Genomic DNA, 12,345 nt, shown 5'->3' with positions numbered 1-12,345 from the left:
AATGGCACTGCTACTTCATCTTGCTTATTATCTTTTGAATTAGTGAAATTTGTCAAAGTTTGGATTTTCATCTGCTCCTGAGGGGTGAATATGATTCTCACATCAACACTATTCTACCCTTTGCCCTTGCTGATTTGGACATTAATGGATCACACTGGTTTACATGGCATTAGATGGAGTCAGCGCTGGGATTAACTTCACTCTTATGAAATGTGTGCTGTCTTAAGTGAAGTTATCAGTGGACTACGCTTATCCTTGTGCATGTATTTTAAAAATAAACTTAGCAGTAGTCAAGATCAAAAGGGTACACCTTCACAAACATTTGAGTTGCTGCTTGAAGGTCTTTTCTGTAGATTCCCTTTATGCAAGGGGTATATTAGTGGTGGTTTAGAGCAGTATTTATCACATCACTTGGACAAGACACAGCCTATTTAATTTTTCTTCTTATTAGAACATGAAACTACTGTTCTTGTGTGTGTATTCCTTCACCTCACATTGACCTTTATTAAGATATTTAGCTGTATCCAGAGCTTTCTAAACACCAATAAAAAAAATCTCACAACTTGGAAAACAGGCAACCATTAGTAGAAATGAAACAGAGGCTGATGAAACAATCAAGAGTTAACAGTTTTGATCAAGGAACTAGAGAGATGTTCAGTATAAAAAATGGAATAATATTCTACATCCATAGCATATTTCTTTCTTGATATAGAACTCAATATTAACTTTTTTTTTTTCCCCCAGTTAGGTATAAAAGGATGCACCTAAACCACTTGCAAGCACAGTAGTAAATTGGGTTTTGCTTCACTTAATTGATTCTGTGTTCCAAAAATAATACCTGGGTATATAATTTCTTCATTAGTATAAACTTCCAAATACTACTATATAAACTTTAAGAGTCTTTTTTATTTCTTCATTAGTATAAACTTCCAAATACTACTATATAAACTTTAAAAGAGCAGTGATGTAGATGTAAGAGGAGTAAAATAAGAAAAGGTCTCCAGGTCAAAAGGTCTAGAATTGCTGCCAGACAGTGGCTTTAGTACCTGAGGATTAGGAAGTCCTTAAAAAATTAAGAAGAGGTACCAGGAATGTTTCACCAAACACTAGTTTTCTGAAAGAAGAGTAAATCACACAGAGCCAAAGAACATTAGCAGCATGTGAAAATGGGATAATTAGGGATTAAAAATTAAATAGAAAGAGGCTGCAATCTCTGATAAACAGGAAGAACAAGTTCAGATATCCTCAATCTCCCAAAAGAAATACAATCATGATGCAGTTTCTTGCAAGTGCGTCTAGGATTTTCTCTCGTTTCCTTCAAACAAATAAATCAAACTTCTATTTCAAATCACTAAAGAAAATGCAACACGCTGTCAGAAACATCAGTTCTTCCTTTTCCTTCTACAAATAAAAGCAACAATGTTGAGATTGTAAAAAGTAAAGTAAAAGCACAAGAAAATAAGCTCTTGGGACAGAAATAGCAGCAAGGTGAGGTTTTATAGAAACAATATAGTTTATATTGATTCATAATCTGAAGCTGTTTGCTTATCCTTTGGCTGCAGCGGATGACATGCAACTTCAATATCTAGAAAAATTCTCTTTATGGTGAAGCTTTTGCAACTTCCAGGAATTTGAAGAATAGCTATAAAAAGAAAGAGACTTCTAAAACCTACCCACGATTAAAATGATATGCCAAAAGTTTAACAACTAGAAAGCTAGATGAAATGTCACAGCAACTTACTGTGAAAGAAAAAACATGCAACTGGTAAACTTTTAATTCAAGACAAACTGCAGTGCACCTTTGCTTGGATTTATGTAAAGTAAAGGATTAATGGACATTGGTAACACAGCTGGTGACATTATGCATCCTTCTAGAATTTGAACATATACACAATCCTGGGGAAGGTTTTAAAACATATATTTAATGTATTAATACATTAACATATACTTTAATATCATTGTTGTCTTTAAATTTAGATTCTTTTTTCAAAAAAGTGGAAGTCTTTGGCTTGCAGATGTTCCTCTAATGTTTAATGTGAAGAAGTGAATAAAATAAAAGTGATGTTTTGTCTTTTTTCGCTGTATTTTGTTAATTTCCCGTATGCAATAAACACACAGTATATTAAGAAACAGACATACATCCATATAGAGAAAAAAGTGAAGCTGATGAAAGGCCTCCTGATTAACGTAAATCAGAACCTAAAGATTGAGATGAGTATTTCGTAAATGCAGTTTACCTAAAGTATGTGAAAATCAACTCTATTACTTACTCCACCCACACATCCATGTTAGACTAATAAAAAGAATGCATGCTGTCCATGTTTAAAATGGCTGTTTATCTACATTGTGTAGGTGCATGGCTGTTTCTGGAAAATGTGATGAATCACCACCTTGAGCCAGGCAACAGTTACTGCCATAATTAATGGTGCACTACCAAAATATGGATCCTCTTGTAGGCATTTCTGTACTCCATGTGCCCAAGAGCACAGTTTTTGAATAGATGTCCTCGAATTTGGCTGATATTTTCCATCTCTTTTGTAATTGAAAGCCAGTAATATAAGACTTACTATCAATTAATTCATCATAAAATTGACAGACCTTAAGAAGAGCGTATGCCACAGTAAAAAGCATCATACAAGGAAGGTATACGGGGATGCTTGACCACAAACTTAAAATGAGACTGATGCAAACAGTTCTGTAAGATCAATGTATATGATTAAATGCAAATCTGAAGAGTTACACGAAGATGAGTAGAAGTTGACAGAACCTGAAGGTTGGTAGCTGAGTGCTTCCTGGTTTCTATCTTACTGTCTGAGGTAATTGCAGGGGAAATGAAAGAACACTGCAACTACCTTCTTTTCTCTAGACTGTAGCATGGAAGCCCAAAGCAGAAGAACATGCGTGCTACCAGAAGTCCATCTGCATATGCCCACTTGAAGAATAACTGCTATTCCCCCCCCTGTACCGGCTCACATTATTACACAAGCATACACATTATGCTCATGATGTCTGTTATCTATAATGGGAACTTAATGTAATTATACCAAAACTTGGTGTGCTGTGCTCTAAAAATACCATCCTGAAAGAAGGCAAATTGCTGCCTTTCATAGCAACCTAATAGGGTCATCAAGACAGCATACAATAACACAATTTTGATCTTTGATTCAAACCTCATGCCAAGTGGAGCTGATTTTTTTCCATTTAATTTTAATTTTCATATAACTGAAAGGAGCTGACATTTAACTGTCTAAAGGGCAAAGAAATTGGCAAGACACTTACATGATCTCACTGACAGTATGTGCATGGTAATAATATTATACCATTTATCTGAGAAAGATTATCCTACTTATCCATAACTCAAAGCATATTGGTACATAACTCAATTTTAAAAGCAATTTTTAACGTTATAGCAATAATGAAATATAATTCAACATTTCTGAACAAATAGAAAGAAATGAGAGATATTTATTTCCCTTGACTCACAACACTATTCCGGTTAACAAGCAGATTGAAATTAAAAAAAATAACGACAGATCCAATTTGTAATACAAAAAGGAAACTGAGATTAACAAAATTAAAACTGAGAGAAAATCAAAATAGGTATGCAAGGAGTAAGTGAATTTATAAAGATAAATTACATTAGACAGGAGAGAATGTAACTACCTGATTGTGTATTTTAGAAAGCAGTAAGTCTCAGAGTGAAGGATCAGTGTAATTGTGAGGTATAGTCTATTTTAGGGGCATAAAGTCACATAGATGCAGCACTTAGGCCTCCTTTGAAGGGCAGTTCCATGATCGCACACAAACTGGACTGTCCATTTCAACTCTCTCAAAGCAAAATGAGAGAAAATAGACACTTTTTCTCTACCTGGTGGCTCTTAATAGAAGCAGCACTGCCATCTGCCATCACAGACACAGGAGAGGATGGTCAGTCTGGCGATTTGAGTTCAATGACTCCACTGAATCTTGGCAATTTCAAACCAGGTCTCTCCTCACATTTCGGTTTCAAATCAAATGAAGTCTTTAAGTAAAAACTGATGGATGAAATCATAGGAAGGCAGAATAAAAACTGCATGCTTGCAAACCAGAACTGATAAATTTGGCTATAGCTTATTACGTCATGGAAAAACTTTACAGGTAAGTGGTTAAAATGTTCGCACAAGTAGTTTTAAAATTAAAGATGTGCTCAAGCTGTGGAATTTGCCTCCTATTGATTTTTTAGAGCTCCTGACATTTGTTTTGTGCTCATTTTTAATAAACCTGAGTTTTAAAACATTCACTTTATAGCAGCATTTTCTTTTATTAATTGAAGTAGAAAACTCTCATTACGCACCTGAAGAACATCTCCAAGGTCAGCAGTGCTAATATCTGGGTCTTCAGTGGTATTAAAAGGAACGGGGTTAATTCTTACAAGAGTGAGCACTCTGGGTTCTGGATATCTCCACAACATCATTCCTGGACTATCCTCAGTTTCATTGTAAAATACAACTTCATAGGCACTGGGCAGTTTTTGTGCTTCTGTCAAATGAAAGCAAGCTATAATCCGTTATATAATTTCTAGAAAGAAACATGCTGATTTATGAGACCAAAGTAGTTAAAACTAAACCTCTCAGGATCAAAAGGAGAGAAAATAAAAAAGCAATTTCCCTGACTTTTAAAAGATTACCGATTAATGGAAAGAATTCAAAAAAGTTTTTTTTTTTTTTTTCATTCTAACAGATGTCTTTTCAACTGCTTTTCCAAAAAACGTAGTTATCCATTGTAAAAGGCAACTAATCTTTAACAGGTTACTACTGTATTTACTTTATAATTAAAAAAAAAAAAAGAGTGCAATAATATTCTTCTTACCTGCATCATGTATATATTGGAACAGGCCTGTTCTCAGATCATCTGAAGTATGCTCAGTTTTTGAGGCCTGATTTTTTTCCGTAGAAAAGCAAGTGGGGTGTGTATGTTTGGATATCAACATCTCTACACTGCCCTTTTTAGTAAGGTACTGCCACAGAAGCTCCTGGAGGAGAACTAAACAGTTCAAATGCTCTTGACCCCAGAAAACCTTAAAAAAAAGAAAGAGAAAAGACAAAACAATTGCATACAAATATCCAGTAATTTTTAAAGGATAAAACCTCCCCAAAACAATAGGAACTTTATACAGCTTTCAGCCTGCTCTACTTACACTTAATTGCTTGCAAGTATCCTTAGTGTGAAAGTAAAGAACGGGAACAACAAAAAATCTCTAAAAAACCATTCAGCAAATTTGTTCTTTTCATCATTTGAAGGAAAGCATTAATTTTTACCACTTACAACTGATAATTGATGCTGCCTCGATGAGCACAAGTCTTAGAAGTCATGTGCAAGGACTTACAGTTGAGTGCAGTACATAATGCTAGGACTGGTTGCAGTTTAACATATTACAAAAAAGACTTAAAGATGCAAAGTTTGAACTTTTCAAAGAGCTTGTTGCTCCAAAAGTCGAATTCTGAAATGCATTAAAAACTGAGTGACACAGCAAAGAAGATAACTAGAAAGACATACAAAATATAATCTCAAACACAAATATTGATTATATACAACATATGAATTGGATGTGCTATAAGTTTTCAGAGTGAAATTTAAAGGTTTAATGCTTTTTGAAGTTTAAACCAGAACTTTAGAAAAATATCTAATAAAAACTGACATTCAAAGTCCAGAAAATTCATATTCTTTATAGCAAAATAAAAAGCAAGTAGACATTCCTCTCTCCCAGCTTTTGTAAGCAGCGCTGCTTTTCTCAAATCAAACTCCTGTTTGAGAGAATCATGTTAATGGGGACAAGTGCTTTAGTACTTTAGGGCCCAGAAGCAACAGGGAAGATAAGGAAACAACTAGCAATTACTAAAGAAATGAGACTTAGAACCCGTATGGGATAAAATCAAAATTACCAGACAGTAACTTAAAAGTCCACGGTAAGGGTAGGAGTAAATAAGCTGTGCACATAAAGAATAGTGTGATTTTTTTCACTGAGGAATACCAATTTTCAAATATGAAAAAAAATCAGAAGATGCCTCAAGGGTAGTACAGCTATCAGGAAGGAAGCTTTTCCTTCCCCTGCATCTAGATGTAAGCCCATGGAGTAAAACAAGACCCTTTTGAAACACAACTAGTGCCAGTCCTGAACTAAATACTCCCAGGCTACCCAGGTCATCTCCCTAATTTAGTGTATCTCTACTGCAGTTGCTAGAGTACCTCTCGGCTCAGGGTCTTATTCTTGGTCTAGCATCACCTCAGAGGAGCTCTGGGTTGCCTAACACAGATCTCAGAGGCCTCAGTCCCCCATTGATGGAGGAGGGAAGAATGCTTTTTTGTCCCACTTTTATTAATTTTATTTTTAGGCAGCTGGAATTCCAGGCCACAGAACTCCTACTACAGTATTCACAGATGAGGCACCAATTTCACATAAGCTCTCTAGGCTCTGCTGCAATACAAATTAACAGTGGTAGAAGATGAGATCATGTTTAGAGCTGGTAAAATCATTAGCTGTAAATAAATTAATTTGAAACAGAATTGCTAGTGCTTTTGTCAGCATTCTCAAATCTATTCTGCCAGACCAAATACTTAATTGTTTTCTGCAAAAGCTAATTATCCCAGTGTATACTCTAATAATAAAATGGTTTTCTCAGATTTATAGATATTTTTCTGGTCCTTGGCAAAACACAAAATTTTGTAGAAAAACCAAACACTTTTTATTAACAACATGTAGAGGTAGTCAGCCAAGTACCTGTGAATAACAAATAAAAAGGAGCAGAGAAACATACAGACTTTATTTATTAAGAGACAATTTTAAAAAATTCACATTATACAATTAGCCCTATTCCCAGCACTGCGGTTTTAAGAACTTCTAATGCCAATTCTGGGAAAAGACCTAATGACATGACTAAATGTCAAAATTTCCTTTTTGCGTTTTATATGCTTGATTTACATATTTATTTTAAAGCATTTGGTGGGTCTAGATACTACAATAAAAATAATTAAAACAAGACATATCTTAAAGCCCACTTGTTTAAACCTCACAAAATCTATTTTTCATTTCAAGAACTCCCATGCTTCTTGGACCAGTTTCAAGTTGTGGGCACTTCCAAAAAGGGGAGGAAAGTATGGAAAACTGAGTATTAATTGCTACAAACAACAGTTTATAATTACTCCCCATAGAAATTGGTGTAAGTTTAAAAAGAAAGGATACATATTCTTAAAGCTACCCCTAGGCATTACAGACACATAGCTCATGGACAAACATATGCACATCAGAACAGGGTCCTAGATATTAAGTGTTAGTAATTTGATCCAGTAGTTTTAAGGGAACACACACATAAAGCTAGAATACATGGCTTAAGCAGTATTTTAAAAAAATCCCAAATCACTGTACACAATTTTTCAATAAACAGTTTTACATGAAAGAATAGATACTTATTTTAAAAAGGTAAAATAAAAATCACCCAAAACAAGCAAGCAAAAACCCCAACCCAATGATCTGCTGTAGGCTGCAAAACTTTAGAGGCTTTCATGCAATTTATTTACAAAGTCTCAACCATTCAAAGCCAGTCCAGCTCAATAGCAGAATCATAATCATCTTATACAGACCTGCAGCAGTCCTCCTCTCAAATCGATGTATACTTTTGGAATAGATTGTTCTAGACCAGGATCACCACTGTGCTTACACCACTTGGCTTCCACATTAACAGAGCAGCAAAAAGGGCCCATCAGAGATCTGGCTCTTTCTTTGAGACTCGTTTTAAGTAGGAAATCTTTTATGTCAAGGACAAAAGATGATCCATGGATTCCTAAAAAGAGAGACATTTAATCCCATTGGTAGGTATTCTCCCAACTTCTATGTGGTTGTTTCCTGAACTTACTTTACCATGAGCCTGGGAATCTCTGCCTGCAAGCAATTACACAAGTAGTCTCACTGACTTCCATGGAAACATTTGTGTGGACAATCAGTCTCCTCTCCAAGCAAGAGCATCATAGTTGGGCCACAAGACTCACGATTTTATCTTTTTTATCTTGCTCTTCCGACACTAGTGAGCACGCTTTATACAGTGTTGCAGTTATGGAGCAGGTATGTCTCATGCACATTCCTTACAAAGAACTATTTTCCAAAACATTATGACTTTTTAAATGTGTGAGTATTTTAACGTTTATGAGAAGAGACTTTTTTCATTAAACTATGAATTTTTTTCAAAAGATTATATTAAGAACAAGAACAGCTGCTTCACTTGATTATATTTTAAACTGATAGGAAAGTTACTTTGAATGATTCTCTCTGCTTTTGTTCAGGTTAGTTATTCTAAAATATTGTGTTCCTAGACTTTAGAGTGCTTACCAGGAGAATAAGGGTAATGTTTGAACTCAAATTATTCAAAACAATTACTGTAACCCAAAATATGTAACATGTGCTTACCAAAAAAATCAGTTTAATCTAAAATTTCCATATCATAACCATTTGCACTTTACATAGCTTATAAAACATAAAAAAGATAATGGCAGGTTAGATTTATGACAGAACTTATGTACTCTCATTAAAGACACAAACATTTTTAGGAAAGAAACACCATCTAAAAATATCACATCTCTTGTGAATTTAACTTCCTGCAAATCACTGTTTAATAAAACAAACCATTTAAACCTTCTGTATTTCTTTTGTATATTTACATGAAAAGTACTACATCTGAGGTTGGATTAACTTTTTTCTCTTCTGGTGCTCATACTTGGACTCAACACTGAATATTGAATGTCATCATATTTTATAATGCCCATGGCTTATTTTTCTAATGAAACTGAATATCCACAAAAGGCAAAAGTTTAAAAAACACCTAAGGCTTACATGCAGATGTTTCAAGGTACATTTCTATTTATATTTTCACATCTTTGCTGGTAGAAAAATCCCACAAAAACACAACTCTCTCTTTTGAATACATGCAGCAAAACTTCTCCTATGAATCTCTCTCTTCTAGAACCCAGAAAGAAGTCTGTCAGCATCCTGAGAGTTATGATTTCATAATACCAAGAAATATTTTATACAATATTGGAAGGAGATATATTGGATTTTTTTTTTAAATCTAGCATCCACTAGGAAGGTGGTCCAACAGTCCCTACAGTGATAATGGCATTGAATTCTGTCCAACCCAAGCAGGAACCACAAACAAGAATCTCTCCCTTGAGCAGTCTGGAGTTCAGTAAGAATGATGAAGGGCTCAAGCGAACCTTTGTCCCGTATCAATCAACAGGACTGTTGTCACCAATTGGGAAAGGGTTTTAGCTCTGGGTTATTTAGGCTGGCTTCTGAACCCCTGGGCTTATGTGTAACAGGTTTATACGACAGAAACTGTTCAGTGTTTGACACAACTTCAGTGATAATCAAGAAAACTAATATCCACACATTTTTGGTGCTGCTTCAGACAATTCTGTAAACTGTGGAATGAAGCAGCTTCACATAAAGCCTTAAACCAAGAAAAAGAGTTATTTTCATGGGAAGGGCTCACCCTCACCCTGCTAAGCTCAGTCCAGTTATTTTAAGAGGCACTACAATATTTGGAAATCCAATTTTTTTTTTTAATACACTACAAGGAACTTTGATTTCAAAGAGAAGAAATTCTCAGTAAGTATTGCACAATTCTGCAAAATACAGAAATGTTCTATATGGAATATGCGCCAAGTTGCAGAAATAACAAAAGGGAAAAAAGAATGCCAGAATACAAGTGGTTTTATTTATGTTTTCTTTCACTGGGATTACACTTGGAAGGATTATGCTTTGCAGTCTTTTTCTGTTGTCATCTCAGCTCCACAAAGTACAAAGAAAACACAATATCCAGTGGCTTAGAAACAAGAACTGAGCATTCAGCCACATAATACTGCTGGTTCAAATCAGCAGTGCCTTTCTCAAATGCTATGTAAACAATGAGAAATGAAGACACAATTAAGAATAAGGTAGTGTTGGTAAATTTTAGATTAATGAAATATTACAACATGCACCAATGGACTGTGTCCTACAAATACCATGAAAAACACAGGTAATGAGAGATTTTCCTTTTTCTTGCTGTGACTGATTGCTCAAGTATAGGAAAGAATCACACCCTTGTCCTTCCTAGCAGTTATATCCATGTGTCCTTTTGGGGATGAAGTGACTCTTGGTATAAAACCCACTGTGCTCCTTAGAAAACAAATATAGAGAGCATTCAGATCAATTTGTACAAAGTGGTGTCTTGAGGAAGTTTAAAGAAAACAAATGAAGAACAACATGTATGCACAAACCCTCAAAAGGGATAGTAAATAAAGAGATCTCTGGGCCAGAGGGAAGCTTCAATGGGGTAAATTACTATGGAAATCCTAAAAGGATGATATTAAAAAAGAAATAATTTCACATCCTAAGGGGAGTGAAGAAATACCAGTATGCACTAGAAGGGAGCTTATTTTAAGATTGCTAAATGTCATAATAACATTCAAAGTATATGCTCAGTTAGTGAAGTTGCTTTCCAATGACTAAAGCAATCACCTCAGAAAGGTAAAGATGCAAAATAATTCTCCTCTGTTTTTTTCCCTCCCACACACTATTTTCACTCAGTCCTTTCATGTACCTTTCACAAACTTCTATTGTAGAATTCTAACTTCAGTTTAAACAGATTAAATCAAAGTCTCCATTTGAAGTGAACTTGAGATGGCACCACACAGAAGTAATATATCTTCATAAACGATTGTTGTGATATGTAGAAGTTAATTTGTTCTGTTTGGATTATTGCTCATGAACACCAACTCACTTTTCAGTACGTGCAATAATTTACTTCTAGGAACAAATAGTTTCATGACTTTTAAAATACTCCTCCAAGAGACTAATAAATATGAAGCACTTGCTTTGGACAGTGTTTAAGAAATGCTGCCAGCTCTCCATTGTCAGACTCCACCCAGACCCCCAATAGCACTGCAATGTGCTGCCATGCTAACTGAGCAAAATACAACTTACACCAACCAGGCTTCTGCATGCCATTGGAAGGATTACCTTTATGATGACATATGCTCAAAAGGAATATCCAAGTATTTTTATATGGTTAGAAATAGCATAAGAGGGTTTGAAAAAAAGCTAGTACTTGCTTGGCAATTGCAAGAAATAAACTTGCTCAGAAATTATTAAAGACTGAAATCACTACAGTAGAATAGTGGAGAAAATTTACTAAAAGACAACATATGCTTTGATATTCTAACATTTTTTCTAGTCAGTAGAGATGATTTATGCTAACATTTACAAAGACATCTCAGAACCTGAGTACCCCAATATATAAATATTGTTTTATATATGTAAAATATATAGTTATCTTATGGACCAGATATAACTATAATTTAGTTATATTAGTGTTTACCAATAGTAGGTGGCTTCCATGTTAAACTGACCTGTGTGCAAAAATCCATTTGTGCATACAGAAGAAAAAAGAGCTTGTCCATTTTAATAGATGCAGCAAATGCATTGAAACAACCCTTGCTTTACAGTAACAATCACTTAGTGTTTAGGCAAAACAGGTGTTAAGAAAGCGCTGTTATTTTTCCTGGTTCACAGACAAAGGGAGAGACAATGTTTTGACATTAACTATGGACATTTTGTTTTCAGAAACATTTAAAAGTGCTTATATTTGAATCAACTCCAAGTGAAACAAGTAAAAATGTAGCAGAGGAGTTTTTTTCCTTCTATTATGCTCTATGCATTTGCTCTTCCTAAGATAGCTGCAAATCCTATTTGGTTCACTGCACTGTCACTAATACAACATAGAGCATGATTTTAATTGGCAAACTTCTATATGGGAAAAGAGTTTTAAGAAAATGGAAAGACATGCATTATAATAAATATGGCAAATGGCACTGGACTATAGTTGAGCTATCTTTTGAAAAGCCTCTTGGAAGCAAGTAGCATTGCTACAAACTGTAGCGCTAGGAAGAAAATAGCTTTTCTGAGTTTGGGGCAACTCAGAAGCAAGACTGTGTCCCAGAGCACAAAGCCTGCTATACTGGTTCAGACTGGTCAAGATGCACGCGAGCGATGGGGTCTGCACTGGCTGCAGCAGCCGGCAGCCTGTATTCCTACCCCAAGGACCACAGTGAACTCTGAAGGAAGCAGCCCAGGATCTCCATGGGCCCTACAGGCCTGGGCGGCAGAGATACAATCCGGCTGCTGAAGGTTAACTAGCGAGTGCCTTTCCTTACTACCTTCTGCCTTAATGTCACACATTACAAAGGTGATAATCTGTGATATTTGCTTCTGAGCCTTCATTCTTCCTATCTGCAACTTCAGTAGCTAGTTTAAAGTTGCCGAAGATACTAAGACAG

The 12,345-nt window shown here is 35.3% G+C and overlaps 1 protein-coding gene across 1 annotated transcript in view; it reads right to left on the bottom strand.

The window, feature by feature from the left end:
* VPS13B (vacuolar protein sorting 13 homolog B) overlaps positions 1-12,345 on the bottom strand; it is a 477,299-nt gene that overhangs the window by 77,961 nt on the left and 386,993 nt on the right. Inside the window, 3 exon segments of the mRNA XM_026841594.1 lie at positions 4,334-4,518; positions 4,849-5,056; positions 7,618-7,817. Coding sequence (XP_026697395.1) covers positions 4,334-4,518; positions 4,849-5,056; positions 7,618-7,817 — 593 coding nt within the window.

Source organism: Athene cunicularia (genome assembly GCF_003259725.1).
Source record: "Athene cunicularia isolate RWA chromosome 2 unlocalized genomic scaffold, athCun1 chr2_part1, whole genome shotgun sequence".
Lineage (NCBI taxonomy): Eukaryota > Metazoa > Chordata > Aves > Strigiformes > Strigidae > Athene > Athene cunicularia.
Note: the sequence above shows the minus strand (reverse complement) of the source record. Positions and strands in the feature narration are given on the sequence as shown.